Source organism: Triturus cristatus, chromosome 3_2 (genome assembly GCF_964204655.1).
Source record: "Triturus cristatus chromosome 3_2, aTriCri1.1, whole genome shotgun sequence".
NCBI lineage: Eukaryota > Metazoa > Chordata > Amphibia > Caudata > Salamandridae > Triturus > Triturus cristatus.
The window spans coordinates 917,094,511-917,117,059 of NC_140584.1; the positions used below are offsets into that span (position 1 = coordinate 917,094,511).

Sequence of the window (22,549 nt, forward strand, 5' to 3'; positions counted from 1 at the left end):
TCCCCAGCACACACCAGGGCTATATAACAGCCAACCCTGCCCCACATAGGGCATGTGATATCCCAAGACATGGGAACCTCTTAGGAAGAAACTTCCGCAGCAGAGGACAACAAAAAAGACCTGCGGCCAAAAACCCTGCAGGAGGCCTACCAAGCAGCCAGAGAGAAAACGCAGAAGGCCCAATCTCAGGCCCAGCATGGTGTAAAAAACCCAAAGAAAAAACACACAGTCAAAAAGGGCAGGCCCGCAGCCAACAGAACCACAGCCTCAGCAAGGAGGACTCGAGTGGCCATGAAGCACACAGAACAGACAACCGGGGCGACCCGCCCCAACGGAAGAACAGCTCCAAGAACCAGATCAACACGCAGGTCACTGAGGAGGAGAATAAGGAGGGGGAGGAGGAGGAGGAGGAGGACGAAGCCCCGCCAAGAACCTCTGGATGGCTGAGTCCGCAGGGGCATGGAACAAAAGAGCACCATCGAAGGGGAGTTCCACCAGCCGTTCTCGAACATTCTCCGGGAACACACTGTCCTAAAGCTAGGCATGGCGACGAAGGGCAACCCGAAGAAGCCATGGCACAACCCAGCACCTCCGAGATGTCCAGAGCGAAGCGAAGGATAAACGCCGCCAGCTGCCGACCATCCAAGACATCGTGTATGAAATCCAAACAGGCACCCTCCTGAGAGGCGGCAGACATAAGGGACTCCGCCGAGTCCCACAAGCAAGAAGTGGCCCTAGCCAAAACGCACAGGGGCCCGCAAAGCCGCAATGGTCGAAGCAAACATATTGCCCCCCCAGGAGTCCAGCCAGCGGGCCTCCCGTGATGGGGGAGACAACAGCAGCGGCAAAGCAGGAAAGGCAGACTGCAAAAGGGGGCCTCTGGTCGAAGGGTGAAGAGAAAGGCACACCGGATCACGTGGTGCCGGATGGTGGCGGTGCAGAAGATGCCGTGGCGGGATGGCCCCAAGTCCCCAAGAGAGAAGAGTGGAGTGAACGCTCGAAGGGAAGCAACAGTTTCCTACCACCAGAGCCCTGATGTAGAACCTCCAGAAGATGATCTGCGGTGAAATGGGTAGCTGGATCACCCATGCGCAAAATTCCCACAGCCGTGGAAACAGCGCGGGCAAAAGCCGCACCCGCATCCGTAGAGCCCCGTGGAGGGGAAAGCAGCTCCTCGTTAGGGGGACGGCTGCAAGCTAAGGCGGCCATCCCCCAAGCCAACTCGAGGAAGGAAGGGCCAAGGCCGGAAGGAAGGAATAGGGACCGAGGAGTGGGGGACCTCCGGCTCCTGCGACAAAGACCGCAGTCATGGAGACGGCAAGGAGCCGCCTTTAGACGACATCGGGAAAAAGCCACGAAACGGCGGCCCGTCTCTGGCGCGGATGGCACCAGCAACCGCTCAACCTCTGGAGAAGAGGAGGCGTCCGAAGACGAGTCAACAACCCGACGTCGGCACGGCGCCGTAGAGTCCGCAACCTGCGGCAGGACACCATCGCCGACCGGCACTGGAGGAGACGCCGGGGTGACCTCCGACACAGCACACGTGCAGGAGACCGGAGCTGGGCCGGAGCCGGGGCAGCGAAGGGCCGGGGCCAAAACGGGGCCGACCTGACCTCCGACGAGGCAGCCGCCTGCGTGGAGGGACGAGGAGTCCCTCACCTGCCGCGACCTGTGACAGGTTGAGATGGGCCCTCCGCCGACCCCTGTGGCACCGCCAGGGCCAGCAGCCGCTGGCGCCATAGCGGCATCACCTCGGCCTTGGACAAGGCCGCGGCCAGTCCCGAGGACCGAGAGGGGCTCGGGGGTGCGACCTGAGCCCCAGCGACCTCCCGCGACACCACAGGGACTCCCACGGGAGTTTGCAGCTAAGCAGAGGCGTTGTGGTCCGAAGGAGGGACCCCCGAAGGCCGCACTTCAACGGCACCACATCCTCCGAGTCTGGATCCGAACCAGTCGGCGCCAGGGCTGGAGCCGCCGGCGATGCCGCTGAGGGCCCCACACACTGCAAGAGATCCGCTGACGTCCGAGGAGGGGAAGGAGGAGGAGAAGCCAGCGAGGCCTGCAAAGCTGCCGCATATGTCTCCATCCGGGCTCTGGTCGCCCCCCCACCGTGAAACAGAGGATAAGGGGATGACACGCGGGGCTGCACCACCCGCAGAGAGTCCACGCCCCCGACAGGCCGGAACCCGACCCTCTGGGACAAACTGCGACACTTACCAAGAGGTGAGCGGCGCTCTTGCGACCTGGGAGAAGATCGAGGTCGGCGAGGGAAGCCACGGGTCGGAGAACCCTCCACAGGGGCCGGGCGAAATGATGACGCCGACCTGGACACACGAGCCAAAAGAAGTTTCATCCGGCGCTCCCGCTGGGATTTCGGCTTCATCTGTTGGCACGCCTCACAATCAGTGGAGTCGTGGTGCTCCCCCAAACACCACATACAGATGGGGTGAGGATCCGTCGCAGACATGAGGCGGCCACATGACGAGCAAGTTTTAAAGCCCAAAGGCATTCGCACACTGTTCCCACACATGCAGCAATAGCGTAAGGGAAAGGTCTAAACAGGCCCAGAGCACAAACCGGATCCACGTTGCACACGGAAAAGGAAAAAACGGACGTAGGCCCGCCGGGGTGGGACTTATGTGACCTCGCTGACATCACGTACGCGGACGATGCCTGGGCGGAGTCGCGTGATGCCGTCCCCCCGGCACGCAGGGATGCTGGCCAAAAACGTTTTCTGGGTCCAGTCTCAAGCCTGGGGATAATTCTACGTGAAGGAATCTGCAGCTAGTAGTCTCTATCAGATTACAAGGCTATAGAGTGGCGGCGCCAGAGGGACACATCCCGCATCCTAACTAGCCACCATCTTGGCCACACCCCGGTTTTACTGTTTTAAGAGCCCATATTAATCAACCAGCAACTAACTCATCCCTCAACATACACAATCACTTACAATTCCACTGGCCTAAAGGAAATGAATAATCTCTGGGACTAATTCCTGTGGCTCATACCCAACAATCAAGACAACGAGCAAGAGGTAACAAAAAAATTAGGCATGATAAAGATACAAACATGAAGAAAGGCATAACAGTGTTAGTAACCAGATAAAAAACCACGACAGACAAGAACAACTGAACATAGCCTGGCAATGACACTTGCTGCCAGTCTACAATAAAGCACTCATTTACTTTTCTCAGGTCTAAAATACAGACAAATTAGGCTCTACAGATATGTGATCTCAAAGGGATCCACAGCCTTGCCGCTGAAAGGAGACCCACATCCTTGTTGAGAAAGGCGAGAAGGAGGAAGGGAGAGAAATGTGGGGCAGGTGGAGAGGAATGTTGGGCACGACAGTGGAAAACATGTTTAAAGTGTAGGATAACGTTAGGGGCACATCTGCCTCTGAGTTAAGACTATTGACAAATGTCACAATCGGTGCATCTGCCTACCATGTCCTTAGAAACAGTCATTCTAGCCATCATAGTCATACAAGGACAGTTGGGGACCTCCTTGCACGCCACCCTTGCACACACACATGTAGCCTGATAATTGACCCTACACTGGTGCTCTATACTGCCTGCGTACCCCTCCATAAAATCAAGGAATGCACTAAATCAATCCATTCAACAATCATAATATAATTAGCTGTACAACAGTCAGTATTCAGTTGCGAATTGTCATGCAACCACATTACTTCTTTGTCCAATCTGATGTCCTAAACACCTGGTTTATTAAAACTTCATCCAAATTAAACCGAATTTACACATTGGTACCGTTTAAACAAAAACCCTTTGGGCCCCGCTCACAAACACATCTATTTACACTTGGGTACCATGCAAACCCTAATCAGTGGACTGTCAGCGTAGCTGCTCTGCCCTGCACTGCTGTCAGCGGACCACCACCTTTGCCCTGCGCTGCTAACAAGAAACGCTTCCACTTCATAAAAGCATGCAACTCCCTTAAAGCATGTTACAGTTCTACACCCCCTGTGACCATATAACTTTTGTAGAACAGGGTGCCATTTATATGCTAATGTCAGAACACCCTTTTGTCACCACATAAACATATTTATTATTGGATGCCATACCCGGTGGAACGTCCCTGCACTTCAATGTGTGAACAAATTTCTCCCTATCTTGTTTCATACTAGCGCTGGGATGCCTAAGGGTAGCCATGCGCTCTACAAATCCCTAAACCTAAATCTAAACAACACCTATGTACAGTGAGAACCCTATTTTATGAGTAGCTATCCTGTGGCCACAACACCTATGTACACTGGGCACCCTATGTAGGAACATGTAAACAGTAACAGAAGCTTTGCGTGATCATTCCAATACTTCAATAAGTCTAACATTGCAATATTTACATAAAACAAACAGTATCAGAAAAAATATCCTCATCTAAAACACACAGTTAGAATGAAACTGCAAATAAAACAGAAGAAAAAAAAGTGAAAGCGTGAGCTGTGAGGATCTAACGTATGATGAGGTGGAGGGGAGCCTGAAACGGGACCTCTGAAAGCAGGAAAACAAGCTCTTGCAAGTTGGGCACCTAGGTCAGCTGCCGGACCATCCACACTCATCAATGCGAAGGCAATCTCGACTGCAAGTACATCACAGAAAGACGAATCAAGCTGCATTCTCCGCCAGATGTGTAGAAGCCAGATGATTACACAGCAACGTCACAGCAGTAAGATTAAAAGAGTTTTTATAGAATTAAAGTTTTACAAAATACAGTACTTTTTGCATAAATGATGCACAGCCAATGAGAGCTAGTGTTTCACAATCATTTACCCAAACATTATTCAGAATAACACCTTTGGCTTCACATGGGCAGTGAAGCATAGCAACAGTTAACGTACACAAGTGACATTATAATTTCTCAAGACCTTATGGTGACAGCAATAGTACAGCGAGTTCATCTACAAGCCAGTAGGCCTTTGATTGTTCTGCAGGCTGCCTACTGAGTGTCACAAAATGGAACCTGAATCGAAATGGATTCCAGACAGGCACCTGTGAGCTATGACACAAAGGTGCCTGCTTGTGGATAAAATAGTTTTGTGCAGGGATATCTTCCTGCACAAAAACAATTCATATAGGCGTATTCCTCTTTGTATGTATGCAGAGAAAGTAACAAGGAGAAACGAGGAGAATATTTCTCCTCGTTACGCCACAGCTGGATAGGCACACGATTTTGTTTCAAACCTAAATCTGGGTTTGTGTCAAAGTACATGGGGGATGAACGTGAACAAGCAGCGGTATCACTTTTTTGTTTAGAAAATCATGCAAAGCCACACAAATCGGGCTCTGCACCACTTTATAAAAACCAAAAGAGATTTTGAATTGTGGCTGTACCAAAAAACAGGATGCACCTCTGATGCAAAATCTTAATATGTTTGGGCCAGATGACAATAGAACAGTGAAAAATATTCTTATCCAAAACACTCTCTTCGAACATTTTCAAATATTTGCCAGTGTGGACAAAACATATGTTATATCCATTTTCTGCTGGGAATTTATATTTAGAATTATATCATGACTCTTACAGCACTGGTTTTATGGCTCAATTGCGGACAAGGAAGCATTATCATTTCAAAGATAAGAAAGCTGAAAACAAAAATTAGATTTACCCTTTCATGCAGAATGCTGTATAAGGACCCAAAGTTCACCCTCTCATACACCAATCGGATGCTCTCCAAGTCGTGGCAAATACAAACGGCCATTAATTGGAGCAGATGAGGATGACGCAGCTTACTGAAAAGGAAAAAGGGACCACATTACTATCACCGTTTGATAAATTGAGCTCCTAATCTATGGATAATGGTATCATGTCTAAAGGTGCTGGTACATGTTACTCTACATCTCTTCATATTGTGACACGAGCCAGGCTTAACGCCATCCTGTAACAGACAGTGGCATCATACCCGTAAAGTCCAGAAACAGGACAAGGCTGAAAAATGCTACCTAAAGACATTCTGTTGTACTGCATCCTTGGACAGCAGCACTACCATCAGACTGAAGAACGACAGCTCGTACAACAGAATACAATACAATAATGCTTTACTGGAATGACTAGAGCTAGAGGTATCACCAAAGATTTGTTCTTTACAGAATGTGGCCCATATTTATCATAGTGTTGCATCACCCTTGTGCCGCGCAAGGTGGTGCAAGGGCGACACAACCCTAAAGTCTTATTTATCAAGTCACGCAAGGCCACCTTACGTGGCCCTGCTTGGCTTTAATAAACCTGGAGCAACGCAAGGAGGCACAACTCACTGCATTGCGTTACTCTGCACCAGGGAGGCGTTCCGTGGGTGGAGCGTGGGTGTTCCCATGCACCCACCCATGGATTTTGGTGCATTCCCAGATTAACCATTAGTGGTAGAACAAATAATGCATCAAAATCCTATGCCTACCCAGGGCAGGAGTAAAGAGCAGAAATATCTTTATTTCCCCTACTTTATTCCCACTTTTATGTGTACTGCATCGTGCAGCACACATAAAAAGTAGAAACTGCCTGTCAGGATTGTTTTTGTGCAGAAAGTTGTACCTTCCTGCACAAAAACAATCCTGCTTACAACGCAGGCACCCTTGCACCAGTCCCCTTGTCCCACTGGCCACCTGTATTCAAATGAACATACTGCCACTGAGGGGTTATGCTTGTTTCAGGCCTTAACAGTTAAAGTAGAGGCAAATGTATTTGATGAGCTACAGAGAGCTATCACTCCTTCTTTCTGTCACAGCTCCTTGCTCAGAATTGTAATGATTCTTGAAAAAGGTCAGATCCCAAGGGGGCATGGAGTTTCCAGATTTTAAGCAATATTGTAGGAAATAGTATCTGTTTTCATGGTTACTCCCACTTTTTGCTGGTGTCAGTATTTTCTTTTTGACTAGTCTGTCTAGGATCCTGCTAATCCGGATCCCAGACACTGCTTACTCCCTAAATTTGTCATGGTAAGTACTTTGGAACCTCCACAATTGGCTACTGGTGTACTCATGTAAGTCCACAGTATGTGGCACTAAGGTACCCAGGGCAGGGGTACCCCATGGGCTGCAGAATGTATTATGCCACCCATGAGAGACCACTCAAACTGTGTCTACGGGCCTGCTAGCACCACTTAAGACAGATATAAGTTTCCTTATATCTGAGGTCTCCTTAATTAAAACCTATAAGTCTCCCCTAAGGCAGGCCTTTCAATCCTGAAGGCATGGTGCGGGGTTATAAGTGTGAGGGTGCCCTGCATGAGCAGGATACCCCTACCAACCCCGGAGTCAATTCTCAAGGCTTTGTAAGTGTGGTCAGTCATTTTGATACATATAGTGGCCATGCGCCAGTACACAATGGCTAACTATATATTGGCTGTGCCGAACCTGGGCATGTTTGGTATCAAACATGTTGAAATCCTACCCCAGGAGGTATGATTCCATGCACTGGGGGCTCCTCCGGAAGCCCACAGTACTCCCGGGAACAGCCTTCCAGGGTCTGCCAGCCAGCTAGTGCTGCTGCCGACCCCAGACACGATTCTGCCCTCCTGCTGCTGAGCTGAGGTCGAACAGCGGAAGGTAGAACAATAGGTTTCCTGTCACAGGGAGGTGTGACAACCTCCCAGACAGGACTTAGTGTATTAGACTGGGGTGAGGGTGCCTGCCAGCGCCAACCAACTGCTTTGAAGGGTACGTTTGCCACCCTTCTTGCATACTCTAGCTAGAACCAGTTCTGGGAGTACTTGGCACCTGCTCTGGTGCAAAACTGGACAAAGGACATGGGAGTATCCTCCCCTCTGTCCTGCCCCTTCTCCAGGATCCCCGAGTCATCTTAAACCCTTTCCTAGGGTATAAAAGGGCTTACCTATGGGTGGATCGTCAGACTCGCCATGGGACAAGACTCAAGCCTGAAACCACATCACTCTTCAACCGTCTGGACACTTAAACTTTGCTGGACTTCGTCTGGAACCGAGACTGCATCAAGGAAGACTCCTGCTGCTCCTAGTCTCACTGTTCTGCACGTCTTTTTCTTCGTCTGTGTCTGTGCTTCATCTAGGATCTTCAACAGACCTATGGGCATCAAGGCCACCCGAAGTAATCTCCCTGGGAGTGAAGGAGTCAATCCCCTGCATCTGCAGGCACCCCAAAAAAAGCTGACTGGTCTGCTGTTCCTGACGTCCCACGAACTTCGAAAGGCTCAGCAACACAGGTGGTGGTTCTGAAACTTCCTCGAGGCCCTGGCCTGTCCTCTCTGCAATTTTGAGGCCACTATCCCCCGTCTGAACTGCTAGGACTGAATGCCTGTGCACTGCGTTGACTTGCCATTGCCATGGCTTCTTGGCTCTGCACTCCTGAGATCTTCAGGCTACAAAAAGCTCCACCTCCAACATCTCTTTCTGCCAGAATCTTCAGCCTTATCGCATACTCTGCAACGTGGGCCTTCATCTTTGGTGAGCTGCTCAAGGTCCTCTTGCAACTCCTGTGCCTTAGGCCTGTGGGTACTTTTGAGGGTCTTCTCTTGCTTCAGTGAGCTCCCCTACTTGCTCGGGCCTGCTCTGACTCCCCTGCCCTTTGAGGACCTTCCTGGTCCCAACGTTGCTCCTCATCATTTTCCACATCTGTTGCTGCTGCTAAGGCTTGTTGGTGCTCCTGCGGGACACTGACCCCGTGGTTCTCAACTTCCGACGTGGGACAGCTTGTGAACAGCTCCTGGTCCTCCCAGCTGCAACAACAAGGTCACCATCATACCTCCTGCATCTTCCATCACCGGTGGTCATTGCTCTTCTGTGCCCCCTGGTCACCTCCAAGTGGAAAAGGCTGTGTCCTCTCAGCTTGCCGGCTCTTCTCTTCAAAAATCCACTCTTGGATTCCACCAGACTCATGCACAGGCTTCGCCAGTGGCATCTTTTCTGAAGTCCTCCATTGTGCTCAACGGCAGTTTCCCACGTCACTTTGCACCTATGCACCCGACTTTCCTGGTGTAGGTATCGTGGTTCCTGGGGTATACTCTGGTGGGGTGACTCTCCAACCTTCTGTCTTCCACGGGGTTTCTTCAGGGTCCACTGGGAAGGGTCCTTCTTCTTCAAAACTGCAGCCGCGTCATTCCTGTTGACTTCTATTGAGTACGTGGCTGTGTTCTCACTCTTCACACAGTCTCCGTGGGGTTACTGAGTACTTTCCTTGGGTGGTTCCTTGTGTCCCCAGATCACCTGAGTCGCCTGGTGCAAGTCCCGACTTTGGTCACAGTTCGCATTCCACTTTCTTAGTATATGGTTTGGTCTCGCCCTGGAGACCACTGTGTATTGGGCTTACTTACCTGTTTCTCCAGGTAGGAGCTATACCAATGTGTTAGTGATTCTTGTATAATAAATAGACATATTTTTATAAATACACTGTGACGGTTCCTTTTCATTTAATCTACATTATATGATTAGATTTGGTAAAACTAGCTGCCTTTACACTCCTTCTGTACTAAGCCTGAAGGCTGCTGTCCACAGATACCACTTAGAGAGCTTCCTATTTTTGTCTAAGACCACTAAAATCACAGTAAGGGTTGTCTGGATTAGTGCAAGGTGCTTCCCTTAAATACGTTTCACCATATACTAAGCCAGACTCCTACACATATTATCAGTCAGCAAGATTGAGAATAGCGGTTGAATGGTACAGAGCAGATACCAAAAACGATTAAGCACATCTGGACCTAGCAGTGGCAAGCAAGTCATTATGAAATTTAATTTGGCTAAGAAAAGACTTGCGACCAGCCAATGCTTCACTAAGCATGTCTATTGTGGCTATGCTCCAAATATGGGACACTGTGGAAACAAAACGGAACCTTTCTGTATTGGTGTCCCCACAGATCTGTTGTACCTTAATTCTGAATTTACTGCAGTTGTGCATACTGGTCCATTTTGTGAAAGATAGGGGATATAGAATGATCTCAAATATGTTTCAGAAGAGCATAGTTAAATCACTTACCCAGTGAAAAATTAACTTTAGTTTAAAAGAGATACAGCGACAGCAATGCGCACAGGTTAAGACATTTGGGTTACTATGATTATACGTCAGGTTGTGTCTGTTTTGTGGCAAAGCCAAAAATTATTTTTTCCATTTACTTAGCTACACAAAGCCACTTTGCGTGGTTTAGTAAACACAAAATAAGCAATGCAGCGCATAGTCTGCCTTGAATTTTTTGTGCAAAGTAGGCATTACATGACTGGAGCATAGGCGTTCCCATGCATCCACCCATGTATTTTGACTCAAACCTAGATTTAAAAGACTTGTAAAGCTGAGGTTCTTACAAAATAGTGTGTCCACCTGACCGAGGCGTACCATGGAAAAATATATTTATTTCTTTTCATTACTTCCTCTTTCCATCTGTGCTGCATTCTGCTCTCTCCCTTTCACGCAACACAGCACAGCAAGTTCCTTTGATGAGCTACACTGTGTGATATAGAAGTGAATGTGCCCCTAGTTTTACACCCAATAATGAAGTGGCTACAAGGTTTTAATTTAGGGTTTGGCGGACAGGGTACTCCACAACAAAAGTTGCAGAATGCGCTGTTTTTCAAACTGATAGTCTGCCCACTCTATTTTGAGCCAGGCTGCCTGTCTAAAAACCATGCCTCCACACCCTCTGCTTTTGGAAACCCTACATGGACAGCCCGATGCCTCTGACCATCAAGTCTATTTAGTGAGGAGTGTCTGGGGCATTTACTTTTTGTTCAGAACGAAACTCCCGTTTTGTGAGTTTTTTTGTTTTTTTTAAACAAAAAGGTTTGACGAGTGGCAACCTGAAACATGGCTATGTCTCACCAAACTTTCATTGCCCTTCAAGGACTTGCCACAATGGCGTCTCTAATGAAGACACAGAGATCTCCATAAGACGTTTAGAGATCTCTTACTATGGTGGGCGATAATGCAGCCAAAGTGGGGAGGAAATTACCAACAACACCCCAGGAGACAGTGTGCTACCCACTAAACTTTAAATCAGGCCCTAAATTTGAGAAAAGTTTTAAACAATAAGCAACTCTAAAAAACATAGATTTACTAAGATTTTGCGTTGGGTTGCATCACATTTGTGGCACAACCTTGATGCAAATTCATTTTGCATTTACAAAGCTACGCAAAATCAATTTATGTAGCTTTGCGTGGTTTAGTAAATGCAAAGTAACACAAGGCAGCGCTTAATTGGTTATTTGGGTGGAGAATAGCTATTCACATGCACCCACCCATATATTTTGATGCAAGCCCAGATTTACATAGACATGTAAACCTGGGTTTGCACCAACATTTTGTGCATACCTGACAGAGGTGTTACAAGGAGAAAGATCGTCTTGTTACTTCCCCTTTCCATGTGTGCTGCATTCTGCAGCATACATAGAAAGAGGAATATGCCTCTATCGATTGTTTTAGCACAAGAAGGAATACGTTACTGTACAAAACAATCCTGCTCGTAATGTAGGCACTTTTGCACCATGGTGCAGGCTGCCTGGATTAGCACCAAGCAGTCACAAGTGGGCCAGCGCATAAAGGTAGCTGAACAGCACCATAGCTTGGTAACTGTGACCCTGTTCAGCTCTCTCCATTCATGCAACGCAACAGAGCAACTTGCCTTTAAGCACTGCGTTGTATGAACTATTAGTAAATATGCCTCATAATGTCTGAAATGTATATCATGCCAAATGGAATCATGAAGGATTCTACAGTGGACTCATATGAACTGCTTGTGTGTAAGAAATAGGGAGGCACAGTAAAACAATTTACATGACTTGCACTACACTCACTTTAAACTACATCAGCTCCCAGATTTACAAAATAATTTACGTCTGGTTTGCATTACTTTTTTAACGCAGACCGGATGCAAAGTTGACTGGTGGCATTTAAAATCCAACAGGAAAATGTGAGTTGCGCTAGATTGTAACCCAAACAAAGTAATGCAAAGCAACGCAATGTGCTGCCTTGCGTTACTTTGCTTCAATGGGGCATTACATGGGTGATGCATGGGGTTTCCATGTAACCATAAAATGAGTGCTCAATCGAGTCAGGCTGCTAGCGTATATATATCAGTATGTATATTATCTACTGGCGGTCGCCAGTAGATAGTTATAGTTAGGACCGTGTTTCCATAGGAAATCCGCAACATTCTATTTGGAATAACTTTGGCGCCGGTTGACGAATCCTCGCGAAATTTTCAAAATAGGTGGGGCGCTCCGCTCCGCTCCTACCCTGAAAGTCTCGGTGGGATTCGTCAAGCGGGGGCTGAGAAGAAAGGGGGGTCCCATGGCACCAGGCTTTGAATGTTGATGCTCCCTCCGGCCGACGAGAAGTCAAAGACATCTTCAACTTCTTATTCTACTTGTGACAGGACTTACCTGAGTGTCCCCAAAAAGTGGAGTGCGACAAGGGTCTCGGACTTCGCAACTGCTCCTGTGACTGTCCTCTCAACCGGGATGAGCTTGAGGGATCACTCCTGCAAGGCATTGGGATTCATGGTACGGCAGTCTGAGCACAACTTTTCGTCGTGGTCACACTCGAAGCACCACAGGTATATAAGATGTGGGTCCGTCACCAACATCGGGCTTTAAGCCGCCTTCTTGGAGGACATTCCTACCACAAGTTGAAAAATACAGTAAAAAAGTGACAGATGGGGCTTCTCTGGATCCGCGCTGGTTGGAGTAGAATGAAAAGGACTGATGTCAGCGAGCCTGGGTGACGCCTATATAGGTGCCCCAGACGTAACTTCTGGTGCGCACAATGCTGACGACACACATGGAGCCGATCAAAGCCACCTACCACCGTGCAGGGGTACTGCTTACAAAAAATCTTCAGGATCCAGTCTGATGCCTGGGGAAGTTCCAAGGTAAGGAATCTGCGGCTAGAAGTCTCTATCAGATAATACAAAACTGCAGAACTATTGGTAGTCACAGGTATGCAATGGGGAGGTGGGTGGATAAGTGAGAAATCTGCAGGTAGCTATAGTATCCACCAGAAATAGCATTACCTAAGGTATTTAACTTGTTCTTCTGTTAGATACTTCTTTCAGCAGATTCCTCAAGCAGTATCACACCTGGAAATGGCTACATGTCTGTCTATACCAAACAATCCTCAAGAACTGAATGAGTGAAGTGACCGTCTCTCCTCACTTAGTAATCTAGACTATAAGGTTTCGCAAAAGTGTGAACAGATGACTAATTAACCGCTTTGCAGATATACGTCATGGGCAAAATCTTACTAGAACTGAAGTAGAAGATTTAGCTCTGGTAAAATGAGCTCTGATACCTTCTGGAGGCTCCCTGTGGGGCATGGCATAGCACTGCGTGAAGTACAGGATAACTTACTTTAATGGTGTCCTCGTGTGGACTGACTTGCCTTTTATATTCAAACGTATCCCACAGCGAGTTGGTCATCTAGAGTGAGCTCACAGTTCTGTCCATGTAAAAGGAGACCACTCTCTTCAGATCAAGTTGAAGTCTTTCCTCCTCTTTTGTGGGATGTGGAGGAGGGTAGAATGTGGCAAGGGTGATGGACTGGCCTAAGTGGAAGGGAGTGTTCACTTTTGACAAGAAGCCAGACCTTGTTCTTAATACCAGCTTGTCGGGGATGAACTTGGAGAAGGGGGGGCTTTACACTTCCCACCTGAAGTTCACTGGCCCGTCTAGCAGATGTGATAAGGATTAAGAAGATAGTCTTGAATGTTAATAACCATAGCGGACAACCACATAAAGGTTCACATGGGAACACCTTAAGTAAGAACCAAATTCAGATCTTCCTGTTGTATAATAAAGGAAGTAGGAGGGTACTTGTTCGCAAAACCTTTAATGAATATCATAACAAATGGGGACGTAAAGAGAGAAGGTTGGTCTGGTAGACACAAAAAAGCTGATAAGGGTGACAAATAACCTTTAGTAGTAGTCAGCGTGCAACCCTACTGGGCCAGTGAGAGTGCAAAATGGAAATGTCAGACAGATGAGCCTGAAGAGGATCTATGGAACTGTGTGTACACCATTTAACAAATCTGGGACACCTGATGGATTAAACAGCTTGGTGGAGTGTCTTGTAGCACATAAAATATCATCCACCACTTCTGGGTGCAAAGAAAATGCACTCAGGTTGCCCTGTCTCAATCTCCAGTAGTATAGTCTACAATGTGTTCTGTTGGGTCTGACAATTGCCTAGTCTAAGTGACAATCAATCAACTACATGAATATTTAGCATAAAAGTATTTAGTCAATGTATTTTAAAACAAAAATGTAAGTCCAAACACATCACAAGAAAGACATACTCAGTCTGAAAAGCCAAAATCTGACAAGCGCGAAACGTCAGTGTTCGTTTAAAAAAGGAAACACATGCGGTGCAATCAAGGAGCTGTGACTCCTCGACAACCTATTAACCCGTGCTTAAGACAAGTACATCGGCTAGTAATGCTAGGGTTCATGGTATATGAAAAGTGGAAGTAAGCGTTCGTTTGTACAAGTACTATTATTCATCTGCTGACAAGAAGAACGTGTACAGGTACTGTGTCTGTCACGCTAAACACAAAGGAATCTTGAGAAGCATGCAATAAGTAGTATAAGGTGCACTATGGTGTTAAACACGTACACTGATAACACGTATGAAAAACCCGTATTCTCCATAAACCGCAAGAAGCATGCAGAAAGTGCACTGTGAAGTTTAGCCGCTAGTACCTAAAGTCACTCAAACTCCTTAAAGATCGAGGATACGCGTACCTTAAGTGTGATCCATATACTGCATGGATTCGAGTTTCATGAGCGCCGTCGTGGATGGTGCTGTTTTGAAAGTGAGTGCCCGAAAGAATGAGAGAAGCAAAATAAAAAGAGGCTGTCAGTGAAACTAAAAAGAGATACAAACAAAGGGCTTAGTAACATCAAACCATGAGCGCCATATTGTGAGGAAAAATTATCAGCAAAATGAATAATAAACGCAATATAGATCATAAACAACCAAATCAGAATGAATGGCAATTGCTATTAAATGTTAGCAAAGGAATATGAACAGGTCTTAGAGGTAATAACTAAGATCTAAACGTTCAGTCGCACCCTTAGCGCTGCATGAGTCCAATTTTTTATCCTCTAGATCTCCCTTTGGAGCAGGTGTTTCCTATTATCTCTGCAATCTTGGATTGGTGCAGTTTCCAATATAAGGAATCTAAGTTAGCCCAAGTTCTGTTTATGTGTATTGAAATGGACAGCAACAGTAGATTTTTCAGTCCTGTTGCGAATGTTACTTTTGCGTTCTGTGAGTCTGATTTTCATTTTACGTTCAGTTTTGTCCACGTATGCTAGTCCACATGGGCACTTTAACATATAGATTTCATTTTTCGAATCACAAGTAGCTGAAGTATACAGTTTGATGGGAGTTACTTGAACAGTGTGCATAATCGTGGTACCCTTTATGATGTTGTTACAAATTCCACAATTTGGCATGGTGTATTTCCTCTGTGAGTTTGATATGTTTTAAATTTGACCGGTCTTGCCAAAATCTCCTTCAATTTGTTTGTTCTCTGATATGCAAATAATGGAGGAAGACAAAAAATACCCTTGAATTCATCTTCGGTTTGTAACATAGACCAGTATTTCAACACGATCTTCTTGATTTCATAGCTCCTGGTGGAATATTTGGATGAAAAAAACAGATCTACTGGTGGTGTTAGTGGGTTTAACGATTGAAAGAAGTTGATTTCTTTCTTCGGTTTCCGCCCTCTCAACCACTGTTTATATGATCTTATTAGGATATCCTCTTTGTTTAAATTTGGTGACTAACATGTCTCTGTTATTCATGTAATGTTCTTCACTGGATACTATTTGCTTGATTCTTAGGAGTTGAGAGTAAAATAGATGATGTTTTAAGGCAATTTGATGACGACTATTGTAATGAAGCAAATTGTTTCTGTCTGTTGATTTAATGAGAACATTAGTTTCGAACTGTGACGTCAACATCTAAGAATGCTATTTGGCTTTTGCTGATGGTTGTAGTGAAGCCAATATGTTCATCTATGGCCTTCAAGTCATTTATAGCAGATGTTAACTGTGTTTGCTCCCCTTTTCATATGAGGAATATATTGTCAATGTATCTCCAGTATGTCACTAAATTCTCTGACCATTCTTGTTTTTGAAAGATGTTATCCAACTGAAAACTGTGCAAAAAAGATTTGCATAGCATGGTGCAGCACAATTTCCAATGGAAGTACCTGAAAGTTGTAAATAATGTACATTGTCCCACACATAGTAACTGTGGTACAACGTAAAGTGTAGTAATTCCAATAAGAACATTATTTGATCGATCCTCTTTATCATTTAACAAACATTATTCCACTGTCTGAAGACCCAAGTCATGAGGAACTGAAGTATACAGTGACCCCACATCTATAGGACAAAGGATTGGAATGGTGTCTTCTTCTAATTCAATTGACCTTATCTTGTTTAAAAATCAGTCGTATCTTTAAGATAGGTGGTCATTTTTTTAACTATAGGTTGGAGATGCAGATATCTTCCAATAGGGTCGTGTATGGAATTTCTTGTGGAAACAATAGGTCGAAAGGGAGGTTTATGTAAATCTTTGCAAATTTTGTTTAACATATATATATGTGGTGTATTAAGAGGATCTTGTATGAGGTAACATTTGTCCTCTTCTGTGATTGTACCCATTGATCTTGCCTTATTCAAAATATTCAGTAAAATCTTAGAAAATTCTCCTGTGGGGTTTGAATTCAGTTTCATATATGTAGTAGAATATTGTACATGATCAATCACATTCCTCTGGTAACAATCAGTATCCAGGATAACTAGGGCTTCCCTCTTGTCTGCCTTACAACAAGTGATTGTTTTATTATTGGCAATTTATTTATTGACCCCTCGTTCTTTTTGGGTTAAAGTGGAAGTTCGAGGATTTTTTCTTATGAATACATCTTGCAGTTCTTTGTGAACAACTGTCTAAAATGAATCAAGAATGTTATGACTGATGGGTGCTAAGAATGTACTCTTCTTTCATAAACCCAATAGGGTGCCTTCTTCTTTATGTGAACGTTGTTCAATCACGTTATCGAAAAAATGTCTAAGACTTAAGTTTCTCACAAACCTAAAAAAAGTATTTGCGTTTCCAACTCGTTAGAATGGTTAGTGGGGACGAGTGATAGATGTTCCTTTTAGTAAGGTGTTGATTTGGATGGATATCAATTGGCAACTGGAAATGTTAATCACTAAGTTTCCTGACTACTTGTTGATTTCGCAATTGGCTGGCCTTTTCTCTTTGCAGCCATGCCCCTTATGGGTTCGGCGATGGCATCTCGGCCTCTCCCTAAAAAGAGGCATATGTGGGTGGTGGATTAGAGGTTGATGAGCTGATGTTGTTGGAGGTTGATGCCACGTGATTCATATTCTCTCGTGAGTGTCTAATTGTGTCAACAGAATCATCAGATGACGTAGTTTTGGCCTCAGTGATTCTTGTGGAAAATGGTTTTTGGGCATCTTCAAGCATACACTTCAGCCCAGCTGTAAAATTCACCTGTTTTATAGTCTATCGTATCCTGTTTAAATTTACTGTTCTTCCTCTCATTAATTTCCTTGGTGTACTGATCCAATTGTATGTTCATATCAGTTAATGTCTTGCCCCATTCATCTTTTGTCATTTTGTAGGATAACTCATCCTTGAGTTGATTCATTTCTTTGCTCAGTCCCTTTAGTAATTTAGAAAGTTCCTCTATTATAAACAATAATAGATCCAGTGAACATTTTCTTAAAATAGCGTACCAGGGGCGTGGTGAAGATGGCGGAGTGAGCGGACGTCTTGCTTAACTGCTCCCGCCGACGGCCCGCTACAGCACCGGCGTTTGGCCGAACCAGCACCCACTGACCTTAGCATCGGTGCCGCCTGGGTCACAGGAGCCGGAGAGGGTGATTTTCCTGACGGACGAGGTGCCGGAGCACGCAGCCGAGGCTAGAGGGCGAGCTGCCACACACGCGCCCTTCCCCCGGAGCCGCGAGGTGAGGCCCTGAGTCGTCCGGCGTAGTGTGGCGCACTCTAGATGAAGCGACGGCGGCCCGCAACAGCCGGCCGGAGTGGCGATCACAGCTGAAGGCTCAACGCCGGTAGGGAAGCAGCGGAGGGTGGTTGCGCCGGAAGAGAGCGCCAGCACTAGCCTGGCAGCGGCGAGGGAGAGGTGCGAGCCGCCATCTTGCGGGTGGTCCCAGGCGGCGGAGCTGCTCGCGTATACGGTTGAGGGCCCGGTAGTGGAGCCGGCGCCCTCCCGTGGTGGCTCTGCTGCTGGGGCGACCAAAGACATTATCTATGAGGAGCGGCAGGGGCCCAGAGCAGAGTTTAGTGGAGAAATTGAGGCCCACCGGGGTTGCACCATAGGGGCCTCGGTGGGTGAGAGAGGCCTGGCTAGAGTGCGCATCCTGGGGGCCCTTTAAGACTCAGCTGCCTTACATAAGTCACCCTCTGGGCCTCGTGTGGGTGACGGAGTGCAGGTTGCTGGCGCCGCTGCACAGACAGCGGACATAGCAGGTGGCTTGCGGAGCAGCTGCGGCCTGGGAAGTACATGGCGGCCTAGTCCGGCTGTGGACACCTTTGGGCACGGAACAAGGGCGGCTCACGTCGACCGCTGCGGCACTGGCGCCGGCGGTGGGGGCCCTGAAAGGAGACTTACTGGACCTACCTGCTGCTGGCTTCTGGCATCCGGATTGGTGTGGCATGGTCGGTCTTCGGTTGCACAGAGGTCCCGGGAGTCCACGGGAGGCCCCCGTCCTAGATACTTCAGCTACTGAGCCCTGGCGGAGAGTGACTTAGCCCACCCTACAGACCAACAGGTTGGTATCTCCCGAAAGCCTCAGGCAAGTGACACTCGTTGAGCGTGGGTTTCGGACGGGGCAGAACGGCGAGGGAGGCACCCCCACGGACGCTGGGACACAGGCAGATTGGGCAGTACGGCAACATAGGGTCGGAAGGTTGGGCCTCTTGGGGGCGCCCTGCAGGAGGGATTCGCGACACTTCCTGCTAGTGGATACGGGGTAACCCCCCACTTTGGCCAACTTACTCTTGGACCCTGGGACCCACGAGCATTCACGGTCAGCGAGGAGGCCGAACACTCTAAAGCATTACGTTCCCTAGAGTTCTATCATAAGTACTCCGGGGGGAATGCAGTTAGCTTCACGCCCTCCTGTGACTTGGTTGGCGACGAGATATGTCATCCTGCCGACAGGGCAAAGACAAGAACTTAAAAGACTTGTTCGCCAAAGCACAGGCCGTTCAACAGACTGCCGCCATGGCGACAGGCGCTGCCTGCCCTGCACCTGGGCGAGATGAAGGAGCGGAACCCATCACGAAAGCGTTCTTGGAGTCCATGATTGTTGCGCTGCGAGAGGATATCCAAACATTCAAGCAGGAATTCACTGCCGAGCTTCAAGAGGTCCGCAGAGATGTAGACGGCATCGGCGAACGTGTTGCCGATCTAGAAGAGAAAAGTGATGGCAGGGATATGGAATTGGCAACGCTGCAGCAGGAGGTGCTTAGGATACACGATCAGCAGGGTGATCTCCAGACCCACCTTGATGATCTAGAAAATCGCTCCCGGCGCCACAATATCCGAATCCGAGGGGTGAAATTAGATGAGGACACAAAAGACCTTTTCACATACACGAGGGAGCATTTCAATCACATCCTGGGCAGACATTTAGAGACGGAGTTGCACTGGACCGAGCGCCATCCGATATTTTGGATTTTGGTCTGCGCCCAAGATTACCGCACCAAGGAGGAAATCCTACAAAGAGCACGCCAGCTACATCCCCTGACATTTCGTTGTCAGATGCCGATCCTCTGTCAAGACTTATCTGCCCTCACCCTGCAAAAACGCAGATCCTTCCGTACCATCATGGCGCATCTACAGCAGCGCAACATTCCTTACAGATGGGGCCATCCGTTTCGCCTGGTGTTCCGCATAGACAATACACTGTACCAGTTGCAGTCCCTGTCGGAGGCCTGTCGCTTACTGGACATAGATCTCCCAGTGGAGGGGGATAGCGAGGAAGGCCCCAAAACAGATGTGGAGGACTCCAGACCCCGGAGGTGCCAGCAGGGCCAAAGACGCCGCTCTAAAAAACCTCCTGCTGCAGAAATTGCAAAAGGCCAACAGTCCGCTCTTGCTGCGGCCTCGGCAGAACTGGCCAAGTCTCCACCCATCTGAACCCTGCGGTACCACATGGCCGACTGAATACCTGACTTGTGCCCTGGGCCGTTGGCGAGAGGGGGCATACTGATCCTTGGTCAACCACCCATTTCGACACATTTCCGATCATCTGCAGATGATGGACGGTATGTTCTTGTTTTCCTTTTTCCTAATTTTTTTCTTGGGGAGGGTTTCTATGGGGGCGTGGGGGGGGGGATCCAATGTTCCTTGTCCACCTTCCTTTCAGGATTAGCGCAGCTCCCCGATACCAAGGAGTCCCACAGCCAGAGACCACCCCGCACCTCAGTAGTCTCTGCGCCGACACGTCACCATTGCCCTGTGCCTTACTATCTCTGTGAATGCCGCCCCACATGCTTAAAATACTTACCCTCAATGTGAGGGGTCTTAATAACTCAGCGAAGCGCGCAGCGGTTCTGTCGTGTCTAGAGCAGGCCCAGGCAGATATCTGCCTACTGTAGGAAACGCACCTTTTACCTAAAGACTGTCACCGCCTCCGATCCCGGAAATTCCCCACTTAATTTTTTTCCTCAAGCCGAACCAAAACAGCGGGGGTAGCCATCTTAGTAGCCCAGCAGTTTTGGGGGGAGGTCCTTCACAAGGAAGCCAAAATAAGGGGCAGACTATTGGCTTATAGATTTGCCTTAGGTCATTTAACATTCAGCATAGGTTCATTGTACGACCCAAATGAGGGCCAGGAACGGTTCTTGCACTCTGTCCTTAATGACATAACAGCCACGGTGGATCGCCACATTCTCCTGGGGGGGACCTGAACCTTGTACTTGATAATACACTGGACAGATCTTGTCAACGCACACACCAAGCTGGCGTCCTTTCCACGGAGGGGCTGACTCGTCTGCGCGACCTAGGCCTCACAGACTTATGGCGTAGCTTCCATCTTCATAGCCGCGAATACTCATACTACTCTAGTGCGCACAAGACGTACGCCAGGTTAGATTACCTTTTGGCATCCACACCCGTACATGCGCTAACAACAGGGGTAGAAATAGGAGCTGCTTCCCTTTCAGATTACGCACCGGTAACGGCTGTTTTCACTCTTCCACCCGTGCATCAGCCACCCAGGACCTGGCGCCTTCGGGATACTCTTTTGCATCGCGAAGAAGTGGTTACGGCAATCCATCACTGACTATCTTTCACACAACGCCAACACAGACACCACCCTTGCAACACAATGGGCAACACTAAAGGCGGTCATTCGGGGGGGAGCTAATAGCCATCTCCGCTGCGGATAATGTAGAACGTAGACGCAAGTGAGAAGAACTCACCCAAGAAACTAGAGAGTTGGAACGGATGCACCAGAGAAAGGGAGCCCCCCGGGTGAGGAGACAACTTAAGGCGGTGCGCCAACAACTTGCAGCGCTCGATCTCGACAGGGCGGAATATGCAGCACTACGATTACGTCATGCCTACTACACAGGGAGGGATAGATGCGGGCGCCTTATCGCACATAAACTACGCGAGACCAGGCAAAAGCAGAGGGTACAAGAAATTCACCGAAGGGATGGCGGACGACCCAGAGAGGATCGAGAGATTGCTGAGGCTTCGATGGGGCTGCCTTTCGAGACTCCATCACTTTGCCAGCTCAGACCAAAGCTCAAGCTGACTATCTAGACAGAGACATTCGCCCAGAAGAAGTTATTGCCGCCATTGCCCGCCTCAAACCGGCAAAAGCCCCCGGGCCGGATGGCTTCTCTGCCGTTTTTTATAAAACGTTCTGTGCCCAAATTGCTCCTCACCCACCTTTTTAATTCCTTCGCCGAGCCCGGTGCGATCCCGAGGGATCTCCTGGAGGCCTCCATTGCGGTGATTCCCAAACCAGGGAAAGACAGGACACGGTGTGGTGCATACCGTCCTACCTCCCTGTTGAACGTAGATCTTAAGTTGTACACGGGGATTCTAGTTGCCCGCCTTGCACCCTATATGTCTGGTCTTATCGAACCGGATCAGGCCGGTTTTATCCCAGAACGCCAAACCTCGGATAATACAAAACGAGCCCTACACCTCATCGAGAAAGCCACGCCTACACAGGGGGAATATATGATGCTCGCTATTGATGCTGAAAAAGCGTTCGATAGGGTCCACTGGCCCTATTTAGAGCAAGTTCTGCAGCGCGTAGGAATAAGCGAGAAGTTCCGCACATACATCTTTAATTGCTATAGATTACTGACGGCCAAAGTCCGTGTGAATGGACTCACGTCCTCCCGATTTACCATCGAGAGAGGTACGAGGCAGGGGTACCCTTTGTCACCCCTTCTCTTCGCCTTTTATATGGAACCATTGGCCCAAAAGATGCGGCACAATACCATGATCACCGGGATCAAATTCGGCGGTTATACTCACGATCAGCTTA

General features: G+C 47.9%; 1 protein-coding gene across 1 annotated transcript in view; it reads right to left on the minus strand.

The window, feature by feature from the left end:
* TEX14 (testis expressed 14, intercellular bridge forming factor) overlaps positions 1–22,549 on the minus strand; it is a 1,549,829-nt gene that overhangs the window by 1,165,980 nt on the left and 361,300 nt on the right. The window contains exon 8 of the mRNA XM_085647123.1: positions 5,627–5,750. Coding sequence (XP_085503249.1) covers positions 5,627–5,750 — 124 coding nt within the window. The remainder of the gene's footprint in view (positions 1–5,626; positions 5,751–22,549) is intronic.